Source organism: Amblyomma americanum, chromosome 5, assembly GCF_052857255.1.
Source record: "Amblyomma americanum isolate KBUSLIRL-KWMA chromosome 5, ASM5285725v1, whole genome shotgun sequence".
Lineage (NCBI taxonomy): Eukaryota > Metazoa > Arthropoda > Arachnida > Ixodida > Ixodidae > Amblyomma > Amblyomma americanum.
Window position 1 is genome coordinate 164,714,394 of NC_135501.1, and position 21,957 is coordinate 164,736,350.

The following is a 21,957-nucleotide window of genomic DNA, read 5'->3' on the forward strand; positions in this document are numbered from 1 at the left end:
TAGAGGAACCTAGCGGCGATTCAAGCTCACGAGCATAATTCAGCATTTTTGCAAAAATGAATTTCCTTGGAGCACTTTGAACCGAGTGGGTTAAGTTTGATGTAATCAGCTTCAAACCGCTTTGGACAATGCGAATTAAAGCACTATTCCGATGGGTAAACCCCAATCAAGATCTTGGGATGTTTGTGGGTTTATGCCAAGTGAATCAAATGTATAAAAATAAATATCCGAACTATAGCGGTGGCGCGAACAGATTAGCTTCGCTGGCAACAGCGCGAGAACACTAGGCTATCGCCGCAGCCCTACACGTGCGCCTCGTGTTATTATTATTATTATTACTCTTTTTCTCATACATAACTTCACCTTTCATGCATTTTGTCTTTACTACACTTGTGCATTTGCACCGGTATTATATTGTTTTTTTCTCTCCTTTATTGTTCATCACGTCTACTTGTTTTCATTAGTATTATTTCTTTAATACTGTGTACTCACGCCTGATTGTCTGTAACGCGTTCACTAATTACATTTCTTATTGTGTATGATTGTATTTCTAGCTTGTATTTCAGAGGTTTCTTATTCGTTCATATTAGTATTGGCTTTATTCTTGTTTGTATTTTGCTATATGCTGTACTTGGCTGTTATCGGTCGTTCTTGTGTTAATTTTCCTTGTTTATTGTTTCATTAGTTGTTTATATGTCTGTCGCCGGTTCTAGCTGTTTTCATTTACCGCTGCTGTCGCTGTTTTCTTGTTTTCGCTTTTTTGCTTCATGCTTGCTGTCACGCCTAGTTTATGTGTCTTTTTTTTTCTATCCCCTTGACTGCTGCATTACCTCCCCTGAGTGTCTTCCTTTGTGGTGAAATAAATTTACATTTTGTGCGTGTGAACGGTGTACCAGCACCAAGACCTTTGGGTTGTTCCTGGGCACTGGAAAATAAAGATTATTATTGTTATTATTATTCTTATTATTCTTATTATTATTATTATTATTATTACTATTATTATTATTATTATTATTATTATTATTATTATTATTATTATTATTATTATTATTATTATTATTATTATTATTATTATTATTATTATCCTTTCACTGGATGGCACACGTCCACACTGGGGGATCGGCCAAGAGCCGGGAGGCAGAGGTTCCTGTTCACCTGTACTCAGTAAAGGCAAAATAAAAGCACGCGGGAAAGCAACACCGGTGCATTCTACCTCAAGAAGGGCATGAACAGGAACTTAGGCGATAGTGACAGATGTGCGCTGCATGCTTCGGCGTGGACAACATTGTGGTAGAGCAATACGCGTTGGCGTTGGCAACATTACTACAGAAACGTGGCACTGGAGCATAGGCTGCCGGCGTACACTGGATAAATTGACACTATGAAAAAATTGAAGGCGCGCATAACCGGCTCCCTGGGTCAGTGGACACCTCAATCGCGCTTTCAGGTACGTGGCGGTGGTGTCCACGTGCAAGTGAACTGTGCTTTCGCACTGTGTTTCGTGCTTCGCAATGCTAAACCGCCAGCCATTTTTTGTTTCAAAGCTTTCGCTTGACGCTGGTAAGGAAAGGCGGCGAGGCCGTTGAGGACAACTGCATTGTCGGTGTTCAACTCTAAAAAAGAAACCGCGGAGGCGATTCCGGCCGAGATGACGCGGCATGTTGACACGAATGTGCGGTAACAGGTGGGTTATGACCTCACGCTGAGGAAGGCTCGCGCCGCGACCCGTACACCGGATGCTCATGAGTCGGGCCACATGTCTCAACGCACTCCCCAGAGAGGCGTGTCTAGCCAAGCGTTCATTAACTGCAGATTGTCTTCTTGTTTTTCATCCTGGTCAAGGTCGCGGGTGCGTAGCCACGCGTCACGGAGCGTGTCGAACAAAACGCTCTGAATCATGACGCCTCTGATTCGCTTCATAACTGCAAGCTTGCTTCAGTGTTTCATAAAGCTGTTGCGCTTTTGCCGTTTTTGTTCGATGCAGCTAGCTTCCGGTAATGGAACCGAGATAGGATTCCCATAACTTATCGCAATGTCCGGAGGGATATAGCATTAAAGGAAGGACGGATTGTGTTCTGCCGAGACACTCGCAGGTAATCAATTTCACGAGGACATATCGACTCACCTGCTTTGATCCCAGAGCGTTTTGCTGTAGCGGCTTTGTACGCTTCTTTTTGCCTGATGCACGAACCTGTTATAGCAACATTTAGTATTGCTTTTAAAGCGCTAGCTGGTAATGCCGGATCTCCCCCCCCCCCCCCCAATCTCGAGATATCGTGGTCGTAATGCGCATGACCTAGCCGCAGAGCCAGGTCACATGACTCTTTGTGATTGAGTCACCGGGTCGCGTGAGCCATTATTGGGTCATATGGTTCATGAAGTCCTTTAAATGACTATAACCCTTTCGCGAAACACAACAAAATTCTCTGCTGTGGTAATAAATTTTAGTAGTGTTCTTTTGGCCATGAAATTGTAGCAACAAAAAAAGATGTTCGCAGTAACAACAAAATTTTCTTTAGTATTGTGTTGTCTGTTGTCGTAGGAGCAGGATACACAACAACAACAAAAAAAAACTACAGAAAAAGGCGCGCCATTGCGACAAAACGTTTCCCGCATTTTTGGCACGACTTTTTCGTTTTTCGACTGAAAACGACTCTCTTTTTCCACGATTTTTTTTCCCTTTTTGCATTCAATCGAACTCCATTGCGGAGTCGTGAGATCTGATCCGAACGTGTCGTTCAATGCTCGGAAGATTACCATGACTTCTATAAGATAAGCGCCTTCGTCCGAATGACGTATCACTCACCAAGGCGACGGAGAAAGAACACCGACTATGCATACAAGTTGTGGAGATGATGAGCGACCGGAAAAACGCTTTCGCAGTCGCTGTGCGTCAAGCTGTACGCTGCCTGTGGTGCTGACCTGTCGGAAATGGTATGCAACGTGCAGGCGGACAGCCGTGTACACACCGAGCCGTAACGGAAACGGAGCAATACAGTTTGTGCTCTGGAAGTCTTCACGGAACTTCTGCACAAGCACCGACGTTTCCCTGTCTGTCTGTATGCTCGCCGCTGTCGCTTGGCGTTGCAGCCTCCGCCTGTAATTCGGCCGCTTCTCCCTCCGTCCGTCTGGCTGGTCTTTCTGTGGCAGTGTGTACACCTCGGAATTTTCTTTTCACAGAGAAAAAAGAAAAAAAAAGAGGAACTTTCATAATTTTTCCTCTCCCTGCGGGGGGAAGAGGTGATAATAGTGGTGTACTTTTTCTCTCTCTCCCGAGACCGCAGACGTGGATCTCCCGACCTCGGATTACTCATTTTCACTAACTGTTGAACAGGGCAATGCTCAGTTCTCATCGGTGGTCAGAAGGGGATCACGTCATCCTGGATAGATGACATCACTTAGGGCTGTCTATTCTCACTAACTGTTGAATAGAGCAATGCTGAGTTCTCATCGGTGGTGAGAAGGTGATTACGTCATCCTGGATAGATGACATCACTTAGGGCTGTCTATTCTCACTAACTGTTGAATAGGGCAATGCTGAGTTCTCATCGGTGGTCAGAAGGTGGTCACGTCATCCTGGATAGATGACATCACTTAGGGCTGTCTATTACGACGGACATACATGGCGATGCCAACGCAGAAATACTAAAAAAAGAAAACGTATTAATAGAGCTATCGATTCAAAAACAAACAAAAAGCAAAGAAACGAATGAGCTGGCCGTATAGCGGCTGCTATAAATACAGTTAAAACACGATCTAAGGAAACTCGATTTCACGAATCTCTCAATTTAACGAACAAATTTAGATTCCCCGGCAAGTGCCCATATAGCGTTCAATGTTCTAACCAAACTACCACTACGACCGATTTAACCAAGTGTTTCCGGGATAAATTAGTAAATAAAGAAGGTGATATCTCACTTATTTTTCCCACGGTGTCTCACAGATTCTTGGCCGCGCGCCAGCAGTGACATGTAGGCGCCCAAGTCACAGCCTTGGTTTTGTTTCGACGGAGCCGCAAGCTACTCCGCTGCACGGAACAAAGGACTCGGCATTCGGCGGCGCTTCCCACCTTGACTTTGAATCCGTTTTATCATACGTCGCTTTCACGCACAAGCGATTCGGGCCGCTTGCGCGTACGTTTCATACGCGCAGGCGTGGGTTATCGGCAAATGCGATGCCGCGGTCACTTTTGGGTGCCTCTAAGTTACAATTTCAGATTTAGAAGGGCGGAAAAATGCACTTCCTCGAATTTACGAATATCCCGGTTTAACGAAATAATTAGTTGCTTCTCTTTACTTCGTTACATCGAGTTTTAACTGTACACTCTGCTTTTTTGTCCGCGCAACCGAGCCAGCCCTAGACGGGTTTTAGATACAGCATCGCCGCTGTGGGTCTCGATAATCGGTGTGCTAATCGATGTCTGGGAATCGGGGCTCAAGCCCCAGGGCGAGATCCACAAGTGCCGTTAAAACGCGCCAAGTATGCGTACGTTTCTCGTTAAGAATCATCAACAGTCTCCGACGGATGACGTCACACCGTACCTTGACGTCACACCGTATCAGCGCGGTGAGCGCCGAGCATTTTCGCTCCTTTGCCGAGGTCAAGGTCGCAGGCCGATCCACTGCGCAGCCGCGCAGTGAGTGGAGGTCACATGTGCGCAAGGTGGGTCGCGGTTCAAGTCCCATGGATTTTTATTAACGGCACTGTCAGTCTCGCGCGCGTCTAGAATTATTGCTGGTGTTGCCCGCTGCTGTGCCGACCGCTGGTTCCATCACGGCCCGAAAAAAACGGCACGATTCGCACTCGTCGTCCACGGAGTGACGTCATCACAGAGCATCGGGGGGATGGGTGGGCGGCGCCCAACCCGCGACTCATCCCTCGGGCCGCATCGCCCGTTCGTCACCGCGCTCGACACCCCCGAGCAACGATCACCGATGAAGATAGACAGAGAAGAAGAAGAATCGATAAAAAGAAAAAAAAAGAACTGTAGGTAACAGAACGAGCACCGCCTCTTCGTTCGAGGGAGAGCGGTTGGGCGGGAGGGGGGCAGGCACAGTATCCACGTGATATGCGAGCCTCCCGTGACTCCTCCACTTTGCAAACGTCGGGGAAGCGCCGTGAGTGATATCACCGCCCGCGACTGGTGGCCGCACTGAACGAAGCGTTGGCTCTCCCGACGACGGCTCTGACTCGTCGCGGGGCTGAGTCCGTGTGCTTCGGCGGCCGTTCCTTCTTCTTCGGCGGGTCGCCGGTTACGGGGAGTGCTAATAGATAGAGATAGAGACAGTAGCGCAGGGAAGAGGGTCCCCGGCGAGTGTTGAAAGACGCGGTCTTGTCGCCGTCCAGCCGTGGACGGCGCTCAGAGTCCATCCTCCGGTCTCGGAGGAGCGGGCAGGCAGGGAGGAAGTGTTTAGGCGGGCGAGGTTCCGCTCTCAGACGTACCACTCGCGCAGGTCCTTGGCGTTCTTCCTCTTGGCGCCGTTGGCCTTTGGCTGCACGGCGCCGTTGAGCTGCTGCGCCGTGGCCACGGGCTGGTAGGCCACGGGCTCGGCGTGCTGCTGTGGCGGCGCCGGCGGCGCGCCCTTGCCGCCCGGTCCGGCCACGGCCTGCTCCACCTTGTAGGCGCCCGCGGGCCGGCTGCGAAACTGGTACACGAGCAGCGCCACGATGACGATGCTGATGAGGATGCCGGCGATGACGCCGATCACCAGGGCCGTGCTGTCGGCCGAGCTCTTGAGCTTGGGCGCCGGCCGCTGGCGCTCCTGGTCCGGCACCGTCAGCTCGGGGATGGGCACGCTGATGACGGCCGGCGGCGCGCCCTGCGTGCTGCGGGGCTGCCAGGGCGCGCGCGTCACCGTGAAGGTGCGCACGATGCTCCACTCGTGCTGGCGGCGACGCGTGGTGGGAGACGGGGGCGCGGCCGCCGTGGGCGCCGCCGGCGTGCTCGGCGTCGTGCTGGTGGGCGACGGGCTGGTGGGGAAGTCGTCGCGTCGCGGGGGCGTCGACGGCTCGGTGTCGTCGTCCTCGTCGTCTTCGTCGTCGTCCCGCCTGGAGCCCGATCCGCCGTCCAGGCAGTCCTCGTCGTCGCAGTCGGAGGGGCTGCCGTGAGTCACGACCCCCGGCGGAGGGGAGGGCGCGGGTCTGGCCGTCGGCTGGACGAACACGGCGGTGATCAGGTCGTCCCCTGCGGTCGCGCCGGAAAAGAAGGCCGTATCACTCGATCAAGTCGCGGAAGAACAGTCATTGCACGTTGCTGACAGCGGACTAGTTATGGAACACAGACAACACAGGTCCACTGTCTTCTGGACTACATTGGGGTGTTCACTGTGGTGAACAATCCCTTGGTATATAGCAGCAAATGAGATGCCGAAAGGCGGAGTAAACAGTCACGCCGTAAGGAGAAGGCCTTCATATGACCGACATTTCGAGTACGAGCACGGAATGCGAGCGCGTGTCTCCTCACCCGATCCGAAGCCGTCGGCTCCGCAGTCGTCGTCGTCGCTGTCGAAGCAGCCGGAGCCTTCCGAGAACACCAGGTCGTCGCCCTCGTAGGATCCGGGAGAGGCTCGCGGTTGCTGCACAGCAGGAGGAACACGCCACGTCACTACCACTGCTCTCGCGCGCAAGCAGCCAACAATTCTGGGCAAAAGCATTTTTCAGCTATGAACGCAGTTTTTTATATGTAGTGTAAGATTTAACTATGACAATCAATATATCCGTAGATCTCCCACCAACAGCCTTGCATTTTTTTTTCGCTATTAATGTTTTTGCTACCGTCAGCAAAGTTCTTTGGTTTTCAGCGGAAGTCTTAACTGCTCGATATTCGAGTGATGGAAAAACTTTAAAAGGAAGATTTTGCTACGCATCGGAAGAATGGACCATTACCCTCAATATGTGCATAACAGCACCTTACAATATTCGTGTATTCAAAACTTTTGTCCAAGAATGCCGGACTTGAGGCGGTGTTCCGTTCGATTTTTGGTTGTGGTGCTCGGTTACGGTGGAGCGGGTATTGTCGAGAAAGTGACTGTTGTGAGCCTAGACGAAAGTGAGAAAGTGAGACGTGACACGCTTTACGCAGTAGCCTGACGGGGCTGAGATACAACCGTGCTTAGTGGGATCTGCATAAGGGACCTTCGATGTGGTCGCGCAGGTTCCCTGGAGAAAGAATTCTTCCAAATGGCTGATTGCGGGCGCAGCTTGGCAGCATGGCTCAAGACCTCCGACGCGAGTCGCCAAACATTCCAGGCCACCAGAATGCCTATGTCATTCTGTAGATATGGAAGCTGGCGCGCAATTCCTGCTCACTGACCACCACGCGCATTGCAAGAACACAACTCCGACCAGCCCTGCTTGAATACTGGCTGGCTATCTTTTATAACACTCACCTTTTCTAGGACTTCCCTCACGTTCATACAGCCCAGGCCCTGTCTTTGTCCCGGATCTCAGCGTTCCCTACCTCGTTTATACAGCACAGTTCACCCCTCCAAGTCCCTCGCACGTACCAAGGAGCTCCGATTAGGCACGTCAGTGGTACCATGAATTCTTAACGCCAGAATTTAGGCCGGATTCTTAATTCGGGGAGAACGAATCCACTTTGTGACCCTGGCCTATAGACTTCCGTCTGTGATGGGATGTCCGTCCTAGAAGCCGACTGTGTGCGTATGTGTGTTCGCGGACGTGTGACACGCGTGTAACTGCCATCGCCACGTCCTATTTCCCTTCTCTCCCTGTTTCTGTCATGTTCCCCTTCACCAGCGTATACATGCATTCTAAACATGAATAAGCTTATATCGGAGTAAAAGGGGGAGTAAGCTGTCGTCTAGCGCACTCCCTTTCAGTGAAGGCGCATACTTCCCACGTTCCGGAATAGGTTTAGACTACTAAATATTCGGAATGCTTAATCGTTCGGAACAGAGGTGTATTCCTTCTGAAAAGCACAGTGATCTGATGCAGTTGGCGTTGGGGAGGAGGCTTTTAACGTGGCACCGAAGGTGTTGAGGTAGGAAATAGAGGAGGTTGAAATCCGGTTAAAATCTTGGTACATGCTACAACTTCACATATGTTGAAGAGGAAATTTGTTTCCGTTGCCAGCCCTAAGTATTCCGTATTTATAATGTTGGCAGTCTGCCCCAGGTCTTGGGCAGCACACCCTGCGCCTTAAAGGGAGTGCGCTAGCGGACAGCTCACACGAGTTTTACTCCTTTCGTGTTTAGAGTGAAGTGTGGATTAACAGACCAGGAACATTTTGCTCAAGCCGACCTCGTCACCCTTCCTCAAGATAAAGCTTCCTCTCTTGAGGCTCTAATAATTACCATTTTTACTTTTCTTGCTCTCTCTCTCGCGTCTTCAAAATGTACAAGCTTCGGCGAAGAAGGTACAACTCAGAATACACCTATATGGGAGTAAAAAGGGTGTAAGCCATCCTCTAGCTCACTCCCTTGTATAAAACGGGAGTGTGCTATAGGACAGATTACTCCTTTCTGTCTACAGTGTGTGCGAGAGGGTCACAAAGGGTGAGGTCTGGACAGCACCTGCTGCATGCGCGGCGACCCCCTGGGCGGCTCGTAAGGGATGGAGAGCAGCAGCTGGACGTCTCCCTGGATGCGCACCCTCGGCTCGTTCTCGGCCGCCAGGTCCAGCAGCCGCACGCCGTCGAACACCAGGCCGGCCATGACGCCCTCGAAGGGACGCTGGACGGCGCCGTCCGCCTTGCCGCCGGGGCTCGGCTGCTGCCGGAAGCCGCCGGCCTCCACAGACCAGTAGCGGGACAGCACCCCGGGAGCGCGACCTGCGCCGACGAAACCCCGGTTCTGTCCCCCCCGTTTGTGCGGATGGCCCGCGAGTTGCGGGATACCGCATTCCGTTAGTGAAGAACTCTTTGGTGCGGGCTGAAGTTCCCGATTCCTTTTGAGGGTAGAGTTAATTAGCTCGATGGGGGGTATTGCAGTACACTTAAAGAAAAAAACGGACCACAGACAAGACATGGTACATCGTATCTGGCATAATGTAATATTATGTTATGTTATGAACCTCGTTATAACGAAGTTGAAGGGACCTTGTGTAATTACTTCGTTATAGCCGTGGCATCGTTATAGCCAGTGTTGGCCGAGCTTCCAATGGGAATCTTCATTCTTTCGTTATATCTATTAGTTCGTTATAAACCGGTTCGTTATAACGACGTTAGACTACTTCCATTCTGTTTGCATTACGCTCTTATTCTTTCCGCCCCTCACAATTGGCTCAGCTGGAATCAGTCGTTATGCCATGCAAATGGCAGTATGGATAGAAGGGTTGTTCGGACATTATTGACTAATGCATTTTTAATAATAATAATAATAATTGGTTTTTTTTGGGGGGAAAGGAAATGGCGCAGTATCTGTCTCATATATCGTTGGACACCTGAACCGCGCCGTAAGGGAAGGAATAAAGGAGGGAGTGAAAGAAGAAAGGAATAGGTGCCGTAGTGGAGGGCTCCGGAATAATTTCGACCACCTGGGGATCTTTAACGTGCACTGACATCGCACAGCACACGGGCGCCTTAGCGTTTTTCCTCCATAAAAACGCAGCCGCCACGGTCGGGTTCGAACGCATTTTTATGAGCCAAATCATTATTTGAATCATGAGGTACGAGGTAGTTGGTGACTGGATTATTGCTGGACGAGTTTAATGGAACTAAAAAAGCGGTAGAGTTTTAACGTATACTTAAACCGAGTAGACGTGCGAAAGCACGTGCTCATTCTTCGCCTCTTCTTTCTGGAATCTAGCTGCACGTGCACGCAACCGCGTTTATCGCTCTTCATCTTCACACCCTCTCTACGCTCGGCGGCAGCTGGCGCGACGCCCTCCTTGTCATTGGCTACAGCTGCGCGACGTTCCTCCGAACTTTCCCGAGGTTCCTCCCATTGCCTGCAGCTGGCGCGACGCTCCTGCGAACTAAGCCTAGCTTACCCGAGTTACTCCGAGGCTTCACACATGATTCTTGGTCGGGCTTGAGCACATTAAGTAGTTGTTTCGCATTAAAAAGCGTTACAGTGCAGCGGTCCAGAAAAATAACTTCGACACAGCTAGCGCGACTGGACAGAGCGGCATGCAGCCGCCTTCGACGCTGCCGAGCCGCCGTATTTAGGCACGCTTGGACGGTGCCGGGAACGCACCCTTGATGCTGCGCGCGTGCGCAGTCCTGTCGTCGACGGTGAGGGTGACGTTGGCGCCGTCGCGCCTCACGCGGGCCACGTGGTAGCGGCCGTCGTTGACCCGCAGTCCCGGGTCGCTGGCCGTCAGGTCGCCCGCGCTGCCCGCGCTGTACGTCACCAGGAGCTTGCCGCCCTCCTGCCGGAGGACAGGGAGGAGAGAAGCCAATTATCAAGCAAAGGGCGACAAGGAGCAGAGCCAGCGATTGGACGAGACAAGAAACAGCGATGGCACAAGCAAGCAGAACGACACCAGTTAAGAGCTGTGTGGTCCTTCTTCCGACACAGCTAGCCACCGCGAAATGATCTTAATGTGCAATCAGTCGTGGTTTGTCGAAGCTGTTTGCCGGGAACACGAGGACGCTGGTCTTGGGGGTAGACTAAGACGTACAATCCTTATTCTTAGTACTGATGGTACCATTGTAAGGCTACCGCCGCCTGCATCTAAACATCGTCATCACCACCGTCCCAGCCATTCCCTGACTGCCGAAGTTGGTTGGGGTAACGACGGTTCTCTTTGGAAGAAATGCAGCCGCCGCGTCACGCCGATATGTGCTTGATCAAGTACTGCTCACTCACAGCAGCCACGTTTGACACCGTATCGGGGTGATTCTTGCTAATTTCTAGCTTGGCATCAGTGTGATTCAGACTGCTGTTTGTAAGTATTCACATTTTCGGGAAATTAGCACAACTTACACGAGAAGACCCTCTAGCTTAGTGCAACACGGCCTCTTTTAATTCTTGCTGCTTTAATCCCTGCCGGGATCCTCCGTGCACGCCCCACGTCTGCACCTGAAGCATTGTTTTCAGTCTGCGTTGTTGACCATCTGACCGCGAGGACGGGCACGAGTCGCTTTCCAAGAGAGTGTCGTCCAGAACACCAGCAAGGCTGACGACTAGACGAGTTCGTACTGATTCATCTTAAGACCAGCCAAAAGACGCAACACAGGAGACGGAACAATCGTGCACTAGCTCGACGGTGATTGTCGCTTGATATTTGCCCTTTTACTGCTTTGGTCGTTAATGTTGTTGTCCTCAAGAGGATAATGGCGCGTACCCACCTCGGGGGATTGGCCAAGACACAGCACAGGCGCCAACTGGTGCTCAGATCGTTTAAAAAAAGGTTGTTGTTGTTGTTGTTGCCTCAAATACGATGGCACATACCCACGGTGAGGGATTGGCCAGGGTTTGGTGCAGATCCAAACAGGAAAAAAATCATTTGCGTGCGCATCTTTGTGCGAGTCTTCTTTTGCCTGTTTCCTTCAATATCAAATTTCAGTTGATAATTAAGTCTTCTCACGTGTTCTTCTCTTCTCCTATGTTGCGTATGTTGCCTGGTTTTAAGATGTCCACAACATGTCTGAGACTTGTGCAGACGTGGAGTCCCGCGTGGCATGCTCGAAGAGAGCGCCGCACTCACAATGTGCAGCAGCATGAAGTGCTGGTCGGGTCCGGAGACGTGCACGAGCACCGCGTCGTCGGCCGTGCTGAGGAAGGCCACCGCCAGGAGGTCGGCTCGCGTCGCGGACCGCGGGCCACCGCTGGGCGTGAAGCGCACCAGGCCCGGCCGGGGGCCGAACTTGTACGCTATGCTCTCTACGCACAAGGAAGAGATGGGAGAGTCAGAAGTCGGTGGAGGGCTAAGCGCTGCTGCGGAGCGTACCGTCCGAGCAGGTCGGTCCGCTGAACGAGGTGGCGTCGCAGTCGCACGACTGCTGGTCGTTCCAGCCTGGCGTGCACACTCCGCCGTTGCTGCACGCCATGTCACCGCACGGGGTCCAGGTGGCTGCGAAAAGCGGGGAGTTTGACGTACAACGAGGACAGACTGACTCTGTTCCTCCTACTACCACATTCGGAGACTGTTTGTGGCGTTGGAACAGTATCTACGAACACAAGGCGACGTCTTCTCGGCCTTCACGGATGCATGACAGCACTTGTGGAAGATAACGTCTCGCGCTTGTAGCTAGTACTCCAGTGCCATATAAGAAGAACCGTGAGGGCAGTGCGCAGCGGGGAGAGAAAGAGAATGATTGAGGTTTTAAAGGACCATTGAAGAGGTTACAGAGTTCGACGAGCCTAAATGTGCCGAATGAGTGAAACTTTCAGGCAAACCACAAGAAGTCTTGTTGGACTAGCATTTGAAATGGCGACCTGATATCCGGTTAGAACAGCGGCGGCTTTCAAGCTTCTCCGCGGCGTACCGCGCCGTGTGGGGGGCGGGGGGCGCATGAAGACGTCATCTACGGTGCCGGTATATTGCGAACGCAAAAACGCTTGTTTTCACGGAAGAAAACAAACACCACCCAAAGCAAAGAGCGAAGCGTTCTTTGGCAGCATCCGACGACGCGCGGCAGAGTGTGGGCGAAGGCAGTGGAATTACAAATCTTACCATCCGCGACGTTGTTCTAAGTTTCTCCGCACTTCTTTAGTGCTGAGAGGAGAAGTCTGCATTTAAATAATCGATTACGTCATTATTTTCAATGCTAGAGCAGGTTTGCTTTAGCTACATGCTGCATAGATTTGAATCACTGAATATCGCAGAATCTCCAAAAAGGGGTGCGGTGCCCTTCAATAATAGGAAATGTGAGTATATTTTTGCAGGCTAGTTGGTGCCTAAGCATTCTGGGTTTTTTGCGCAAAAGACACGACACGAAAGAAACGAGGTAGACAGGACAAGCGCTGTCCTGTCTACCTCGTTTCTTTTGTGTCGTGTCTTTTTGCGCAAAAAAACCCAGAATGAATAGGAAATGTGTATGGAATCGAAGGAAGAATCGTCTCTGACCTCACTGGAGAAAAGGGCAAGGGAGGGAACGGAAGAGGTAGGGGCAGGTGATGATGACTGCATGCAGTGTACAGTAGGACGCCCACGTCCATGCACACACACGTGTCTGTTATTAACGGGTGCCCACCGTGGCATCCCCTGGAGACGAGCGGGCTGGGCAGCAGGGCGTCGTCGAGCGGGTGCAGCGCCTCGCCGTTGAGGTCGAGGGAGGCGAGGCAGCCCAGGAAGCCCGTGCGCGACACGAGGGTCTTGGGCAGCGCCGAGTAGCCTCCGCGGCGCACGCCGCCCAGGTAGAGCAGGCCCTCCAGGTCCAGGTGCACGTTGGCGCCGGGGCTGGTGACGGTGGCGACGCGGTCGTCCACCACCAGGCTGTGCTGGCGCAGCGAGCTGCGGCCCAGCGTTACCGCGTGCCACCGGTTGTCGTTCAGGGGACGCGCCGTGTTCGAGCGCACCTACAATCAATCAATTAATTAATCAATCAATCAATCAATCAATCAATCAATCAATCAATCAATAATTAACCAAACCTCGGCGTGCTTAGTCTGACAGAATCTGTAGGATCAGTAGAAACGACTTCTCAGGCAGCCGTCGTGTATTTCACATGGCTTCTTCGTCCGTCCTTTTATGCCCACCTTTGTCGATTTCTTCTGGCAGATAGGACGAAGAAAGTCTCACACAACTGGTTCGTAGCAATTCGGAGGCGATAAAGAACGTGAACCATGAAGTATGCTCAAAGAACTCTGAGCATCAACGTCACGTGAAAGAGGGCGCTGCCGTAGTCGACTAAGCAGCGCCAGTAAGACCCGATACATGGCGCGCACGTATACAATCTGCTTTGCCAACAAACATGGGGGCAGGATATGCGAAGGCATGCATGCGAGATTTGCAAGTATCCGGGAAAACAGCAGAACATACTGTCAAGACAACACGTTCCGAACTGGATACGATTTGGTTCATCTTTTCTCGCGTATGCTATGTAGGCAATGCATTAGCAGGCGCACCTCACAAAGGCCCATTAATATTACGGTAATTATCGCAGTGTCCTTGAAGCGACAAATGCGGAGCAAAAAAGTCACGAAGCTTTCCAACTATCCATCTGATTCATTGCTGTGTCCCGTCAGATAAAGCTGTTTTCACCACGCTGCAGTCTATGCAGTTCTGCTTCGCCACTCTACGTTGTGCTCTGTGGGAAAGCAAGCTTTACAATTAACAAGAAAAGGGAGGTCGGGGGGCAATTGGTTTCTTAAAATTCAGCATGCAGGCGTGTATTCAGTGGCGATACCACGGTACGCACAAGCCCCAGACAGTGCGCGGTTTGCGCCAGCTCCTCTTTTTTCATCTCCTTTATTTCACACCTTTTTTTTTTCGTTTCCTCACGGCGCGGTTCAGGCGTCTGCCTTGAGTGAGAGAGTTACCGCTCCTTTTATTCTTCATAGCCTCCTGTCACCGTTCACTTCCCCCACCGTAATGAGTAACGCGCAGGAACGGGCGCCACAAAGTTAAGAGAAGACACAGCCGCCCATTCGCCCTTTACGTTCTGTCCCGTTCTGTCTTTGTTTCCTCGCATATTCGCGGCGTCTGTTTTTGCGCAACGCATCAGCCAAGGACCAGTGTGCTGAAAAGGAGGAGCCGGGTCCCCAGCTGGGAGCAGTGGTTGGTGTGTAGTACCTTCCGGGGTCCGTCCCCGAGGTTGAACTGGTAGTGCAGGTGCCCGTCGACCAGCTCCACGGCCACGAAGTCCTGCCCCTTGCCGGCGTTGTAGAGCAGCAGGCCCGAGGGCTCGAGCGTCTTGAACTGGAAGTGCAGGTGCATGGACGAGTAGGCCTTCAGCTGGGGCAGCCCCACGAAGGCCAGCCGCGACCGGAACGTCACCGGCTGGTGCAGCTGCGCCGGCTCCCCCTGGGGTCCCAGCTGGGCCGTCATCTGCGCCGCGACACCCACAGCTGGAGATGGGCGCCAGGCGTTGCGCACAAGTTCATCGCCGGTGCTTATTTTTGTTTTGTTTTTTTCACCACCGTAAATGTCACTGAAACTTTTAGGGTGTAGGTTCTACGCAGTTTTTTTATCCTTCGTGTCATATTGTGCGTTTTGTTTCGGCGATTTCTACCGGCAACCTTGAGTGTGTGACGTCGGGAGCTGCACGTCCGTCTATATTCGCTTTGCCTATGCCGAAGGACAAAATTTAGAGCCTGTTATTGGTCATTTCATGCGAGTGATGATCGAAACTTTCACTTACAATCACCAGTTTACCAATTAAAGCGCATGTTTTGTCACAATATGCGTGACATCCTACTTCGATCTGTCGTGACGTAATGCTTCGTCGAAACCAATATTTTGGTTTCCTCGTTTCTTCTGTTTTTTAATTGCTTTCCTCATTATACTGAAAAACTGTTCGTCTGAACTAAGGCAGGGAGGTCCAAGATGTATAAGGAGATCGTGAACTCAAAATGTGCAAAAAAAAAAACCCGGGGTTACCTTTTAGGAAAACCAAGGGGCATGAAGCCACGCCACGCAATAAATGTAGGAAGACAGAGCCGACGCGGAAAACACAGTACTTTGTATCGTCGATGTCTTCTAGCATTAGTTTCTTGCTGCGTTCTTATGCACAGTGCTTTTCCTGACATTCCTGGGGTGCTGACGATTTACCTGAATCGGAACTGCCTGCACAAAAGCTTTGTTTCGGTCCAGCGGAACAACGAGTGTCGGGCCTGTTTCGTGTCTGGGAAGATGTTAAAGGGTATGTACTGATAAGGAAGGTTTAAAACGTCCCGAAACAGCATGCTGCCTATGAGGCTCCGAGTTAATTTTCACCACCGGGGGTTTACTTTAAAAACTCACCACGAAAGCTTTACATTCTGTCTCCTTTCGACATCGAAATGACCATGTCCAGCATTTTCGGGAAAAAATTGATAATTGAAAAATTGTAAGACGCTGTTACGGATATATTGAAGGCAATGGTTCATTCTTCTGATATGTACCAAAATCTTTCTTTTAAAGAGTTTTCATCGATCGCATCGAACAGTGAAGACTGCCATAGAAAACCAAAGGGGAACGCTTTTGCCGATAGAAAAACTTAAAAAAAATACAAGGCTGCCGTCAGGTGATCTGCGGATATATTGATTGTTATAGTGAAATCTTACATTATATGAAAAAATGCGTTCATAAACGGTTCATCGCTAAAAAATGCTTTCGTCAAGAATTATTGGGTATGCACTATTGCAAAGTTACCCGCATTGCAGGCTCTCCGTCAAGCCGGTCTGTTGTCGTTATCTCCTACTGTGGATAACCTCTAACTTCGGGGTGGAGCATAATCCTCTGAATATGATTTGCAGACTCGAGACGCACCTGCAGGTTAGGTATGTGACCCTGACGGGCCATCTCGAACAGGGGCTGGCCGTTGAGGTGCAGCTGCTGCATGTGGCCCACGAAGCCGGGCAGGTCCCTCGCAGGGAAGTGGGGTCCCTCACGCGTCACGCCGCCCACGTGGACAGTGCGCACCTCCAGGGTCACGTGCTCGCCGCGGATCTCTGCGGGAATGCCGGGAAATGGTCGCCACGGATGCACTCTCCATTCACGGGGGCGGAAGATGAAGGAACTCATCACAAAAGGATGTGGTCTAACGTAGCAATGCGCACGTTAGGCTTTAACGCATTGGACAGAACTGCAACCTTACAGGGGCGCATGGACCTGTTCTTTTTTCCCACTCCTACCGGACCTTATGCTATGTCAGCTGGAAGCAATCTGCTGAGGCATCACCAGTAAGCAAGGCCAAGTCAACTGCAAAACGAAGCCATCTTTTCAATCGCCCCTCTCTTGTGTAAGCCACGGCCACACTCAGTGACCGCGGCTACCCACACCACTCGACCTGGACACCGGCGGCCTTCGATAATCGCTGCCATTGTTTAATTTCACTCACTCAGCCTCTGGGTCGGAGTAGAGAAACCGAGATGACACTTTCGTAATCTGTGAGAAGGCCTGTCTCCAAACACTTTTGTTGAGAAAGCACTACCTAACGCGGTTCCAACCAAGAATCTTAAGTGAAGCTTGACCTTGAAGGTAACCTTTTATCCAGGATGGTCAAGGCAACCTTGGCCAACCTGGAGAAATAAATATTGCCGCGACTGGGTTTCGAAGGAGTGGTGGCGCGAACAGATCAGCTTCGCTATCCGCTGCACGAGAGTGCTGTGCTATCTCCGCATCTGAACACGCCTCGTGTCAAACTGAAACACACTCTCGCGCTGTGCATTGCACATCGTCATCTTCATCAACTTCTAACCAGTTCCAACCAGTGAATTAGCCAACCAGGCTAAACACATCCAATCGCACTTCAACTCGGTTTAACTAAGTTTCTTAAAACCCTACCACTTTTTTTAATTATTTCCTCTGCTCGAATAGTACAACCTCGCAGATCCGACTAACGGGTCTGCTGGACTCGGCGCTCACCTCCCGTGGTGGTGTCCGAGTCCAGCTTGAGCTGCACCCGGTGTCCCCGGCGGTCCAGCTGGACGCTGTGCCAGCGGTCGTCGTCCAGCGCCTGGCCCACGTAGAAGATCTGCGCGCAGGGGCACGGGCACAGCTTCGCTATGACCACCGTTTTGTACGCTGAGGGAACGTACTATGGTTCCGACAAGACACCGCGTCTGTTTTAGAACGCTCAATTCCTGCGCGAATGGTGTACACACTAACTAGGTGTAAAACTGCTGCTCTGGGCCTAACCCTTTGTACGAGCACAGCTTTCGTCGAAACAAGGTGAGAGCAGCGAGTCGGTGTCTCTACATTATCAGTGGAAATCTGGCAGGATTATTGCACATCAGTACGCCTTGCCATAGAATGCACTACCGGCAACGACCTGCTAGACGTGCTGCTGTTTTTGAAGATGTAAAAAAAACATAGAGTACGCTATGACATACATGGTCTACAAAGCGACAGTTGCTGATTGCCGCTCTCTGGAACTTTTAAATTAAGGCAGCGGTTAAGCCTCCTGGGCCTTCGGCTTTTACCGGGGACACAATTTCCAAACCTCCTTTCAGTTTTTATCCGAGCGTCTGTTGTAAGCTTGTGTGAAGTCTAGAAAAAAAACACATAGAAAAGGTCTTTCCGGCCTCGAACAATTGCGCGTACCATTCATGCCAGATATGCGCCCATACCGCAGTGGCCTCTTGTCGCACGAAAAAGAACTGGACGCAGGCTAGGGTAGACCTTAATTACATCGTTAATCCCTGCTGCGGAGCATCGTTAATTAAGTTTTTTTTTGTGTGGCGCTCTTGATGAAGAGTCGACCGCTGTCACTATTAGCACTTGAGAGGTGCTCTGCAATGCTGAAGCACTCAAGCCTTCAGAGCAGAGCTGACTGTGCGCACCTTGCTAAAGTCAATATAATGAATTTTTACGCGCCACGAATACACCTTGGCTACAGATTAGTGTGCCCGTGGATTTGGACGGCGTAGCTATAGATGTGATCTTTTACGCGCCACAGGCATATCTGCTTTTCGATTCCACACGTGGCAGCAAAAATGTTTTCCGTTTGTGTCTTTGCCCTTCAGGTTCTTTTCCCGTCCTTGTTGCGCTATGTGCGACGGACGCACCCTGTTACACTTATACTATATAAAGACGGTTCAGCGGAGGGCTCCTTATTAATTAGGCGGCAATTGGAAGCCCCTCCATCGAAATGCGGCAGCCGTGACAACTATGCCTCAGCGTAGAGCAGAACTGCGCGTGCGTACCTTGTTTCCGTCCCCGAGGTTGTAGGCGACCTTGAGGCGCGCGTTCTCCAGCGACAGCACCAGGGCCGTGTGCAGCGCGGCGTGCGCGTCGGAGGCGGCGGCGAGCAGCAGGCCCTGGCCCCGCGCCGACCGGAAGCGCAGCCGCAGGCGCTCGGCCTCGGAGCGGAGCGGACGCGACAGCTGCACCCGGGCGAACTGCTCGCCGTTGAAGCGAACGCTGGTCGCCTCTGCAGAGAGAGGGAAGAGGGAAACACGTCTCACAAGGCCTCACTCTGAAAATTCGGTACACTGATAGGCCTCCTAAATATTGTCGTGCAACATATGAAGCAATAAGATGAACTGCTCTGGGTGGCTCACGAGTCGTATAAGGTACCGCCGATAGCTGACGCTTATGTTTGCAAGGGACGTCTTCAGTAGTTACACCAAGGAGTCAGTTATGCACTTCCTGAACCGTAGGTCGTGTCTGCTTTTGCATTCTCTCTTTTAACGCGACAGCGTTAATGCTTCCGTTGCGCAGAAAATCCGGCGTAGGCGTCGTCGTTGTGAGAGATAAATAGGGTGGCGTAGGGTGGCTCACGTAGCCACCCACGGAGAAGCAGCCTAGGTAGGCTAACTAGGTCACATGACCTTGTGGCGTCATCAGAACCCACCACCGGATTGTGAGCAAACTAACGACCCGGACCGGTGGCAGTTAAGTTAATGGCTGATCGCGAGAGGTTGCTCGGGAAGAGCACCTTGGGTCGCGCGAGACTCACAGGTGGAAGCACCTGCTATCGCAGGGCAGTGGCGCATCCATTGCGCAAGGAGTGGCGTGAATACTCTCAGAGACATATGAATGTAAACATGAGAGTGACTGATTCCGCATATAAGGACATTAACTCATTAACGCTATCGCGTCATGCCCATAAGGTGGAGCTTAAGTGCCCCCTCCAATTTTTTCCTTTCTCCTGTTTCTTTCAACTTCATTTAATTAATCACGGCATGCTCAAGTTGTCGTCACAGAATGAGGCCAGGCGCCCTTCCTATCTCCCTACTTCCTCTTATGCTTCTGCCTTCCTGGAACTCGGATGTGAGCTGCTCAGTTGCCAACCTTCAGTGGCTTTTATAGTATAGCGCCCCGTTAACTTGCACTCTGGATTACAAGGCACTAATTGATTTACAAGTGGTGCTCCTAAAACCACGGCCAACTGATGTTTCGCATCACTAAAGGTGTTGAATGAGGAGGCTGGGTGGCAGTCTCACCCTTGGCGCACACGGGCCCCGTGAACGGCGTGTGGTCGCAGTCGCAGATGAAGCGGTTCCACCCCTCGACGCAGCGGCCTCCGTGCAGGCAGGGCTGCGAGGCGCACGGGGGCGGGCCCGACGACCGGTGGCACGAGGCGCGCACGGCGCCCGAGTCCTGGCGCTGCGCGTACGAGGCCAGGTCGACGGCTCCGCCGCCCACCACCAGGTCCCGCAGGCAGCCCACGAAGCCCAGCCGCAGGGAGCCCGACCACAGCGCCGACGGCAGCGGGGCGTCGTCCCGAGCCGTGGTGCCCACGCCGCCCACGAAGAGGGGACCTTCCACGTCCAGCTGCTTGGAGTTGCCTGCGGCAGTTTTATTACGCTCTAAACACCGATGCGCCTGTATGGGAGTAAAAAAAGGGAGTAAGGTGTCCTCTAGCGCACCTTTTATGAGGACAGCTCACTCCATTTCATTCCTATACGCCTATATGGGAGTAAAAGGGGGTAAGGTGTCTTCTAGTTCACCTTTTATAAGGGGGAGTGCGCATGAGGACAGATTACTCCCTTTTTACACCTCTTCGTTTAGAGTGTAGCCTTCTTTTGTTAAGGGTATATAGGGAAAGGAAAATGGCGTCTGGAAACTTTTAGTGCCACTGATAACAAACGAGTTAATGATACCCTAGCATAAGTCAAAAGGAGGAAATGGACTCGGCCGGGACATACTATGCGGAAAACAGAGAGCCAATCATCAAAACAGAGTGGATACCATGCAAATGGAAATGTCCCCTGTGGAAGCAGAGAGCTTCTGGGGTTCGGGGAAGAGGAGAGCAGCAAATTTGGTAAGGTACAGGAGTGGCTTCTGCTGGCAGAGAACAGGGCTAATTGGAGACGAATCGAGGGGGCTTTTGTCCTGAAGTAGATGGGAGCGCCTGGGTGAAAAGGGACGTGCGCAGGTCTTTCTCGCCAGTACATGAGCCGATGGCGACTAGACGGGTACAAGTAGCCCTGCAGATACCTTTTATGCAGTCACTCTTTTGGTGTGTGCACAGGAGACGCCTTTAATCGAGAGGCTTGAATCTGATCGGTATTGTCCGTGTCGTCTGGTAAGAGATGGTTATTGTGCCACCTTCGGAGAACGCGAAGGCGTTGGCGACAGTTATTTGTTCTATCACTTTACGCAGTTGTCACTGAGTCATTCGGGCGACCGCATGCATACTGCGAAGTCGTATTGAATACTATAGTTTCTCTACATCCTTCGAGCATCTGTCCTTCGTTATTGTATTAAGTGACGTTGTGGCTTAAAATGAGAAGAGGTCATCCAATACAACCCTCCGTTTTATACCCCTGTCACACGTACTTCTTCACGGCCTTCGCCGTAAAGTTGTCTTAATGCACTAAAGGAGGAAAACCGAAAAGGAGCAGTGGCGTTGCTACACGGCAAATCCAAAGGAGCTAGAACGCGGCCTCCGTGAATGCCAAAAGTCACCGCTGTATGTGAAGCGGCGCTACTAACATTATGAAATTAAAGCAGACGGTAGCACTTCAGCCCAGAGGATAAGAGTGCTTTCGTGTATGTTTGAAATAAGTAGCTATCACGATAATAAACGAGCGTTCTGACGGTGAGAAACGGATATTTTGAAACAAAAGTTTTTTTTTTTACATCGTTTCCGGTCCGACCACGGTAGGCGCACTTTTCCGTTCGGCTCCTCGTTGTGTGCGAGAAGCGTGCTTTGTTGCTTATGTCCTTGTGCGTATTTCAAAGAAATTAGGTTGTGCCTGGTTAGCGTGCTGCCGTAATCATGAGCGACGAACCGCAAGACGTTATAACGAAGTGTGTAATTGCCATGAAGAGCAAACGAAGAAAAAACAGCAAAGCGAGAAGCGCAAGCACGTGTGTGTCGATGCGGCTGCTGAAAATCGTTCAAGTCCTTTCTTAGCAGTGTAGATGTCTTAAGTCATAGCCTCCTCTACGGTTAAGTGCACTGTAACGCAAAATTAACCATTAAATAAGATAAACTAGATATTTTTTTTACGT

General features: G+C 51.3%; 1 protein-coding gene across 1 annotated transcript in view; it reads right to left on the bottom strand.

The window, feature by feature from the left end:
• Window positions 1-4,658: 4,658 nt before the first annotated feature.
• Nrx-1 (Neurexin 1) overlaps window positions 4,659-21,957 on the bottom strand; it is a 54,430-nt gene continuing 37,131 nt past the window's right edge. The window contains exons 13-24 of the mRNA XM_077665677.1: window positions 19,941-20,285; window positions 18,699-18,925; window positions 17,419-17,527; window positions 16,321-16,502; window positions 14,644-14,898; window positions 13,103-13,427; window positions 11,857-11,979; window positions 11,614-11,789; window positions 10,158-10,332; window positions 8,535-8,791; window positions 6,464-6,575; window positions 4,659-6,184 (exon numbers count right to left, since the gene is read on the bottom strand). Coding sequence (XP_077521803.1) covers window positions 5,433-6,184; window positions 6,464-6,575; window positions 8,535-8,791; window positions 10,158-10,332; window positions 11,614-11,789; window positions 11,857-11,979; window positions 13,103-13,427; window positions 14,644-14,898; window positions 16,321-16,502; window positions 17,419-17,527; window positions 18,699-18,925; window positions 19,941-20,285 — 3,038 coding nt within the window. The 3' untranslated portion in view covers window positions 4,659-5,432. The remainder of the gene's footprint in view (window positions 6,185-6,463; window positions 6,576-8,534; window positions 8,792-10,157; window positions 10,333-11,613; window positions 11,790-11,856; window positions 11,980-13,102; window positions 13,428-14,643; window positions 14,899-16,320; window positions 16,503-17,418; window positions 17,528-18,698; window positions 18,926-19,940; window positions 20,286-21,957) is intronic.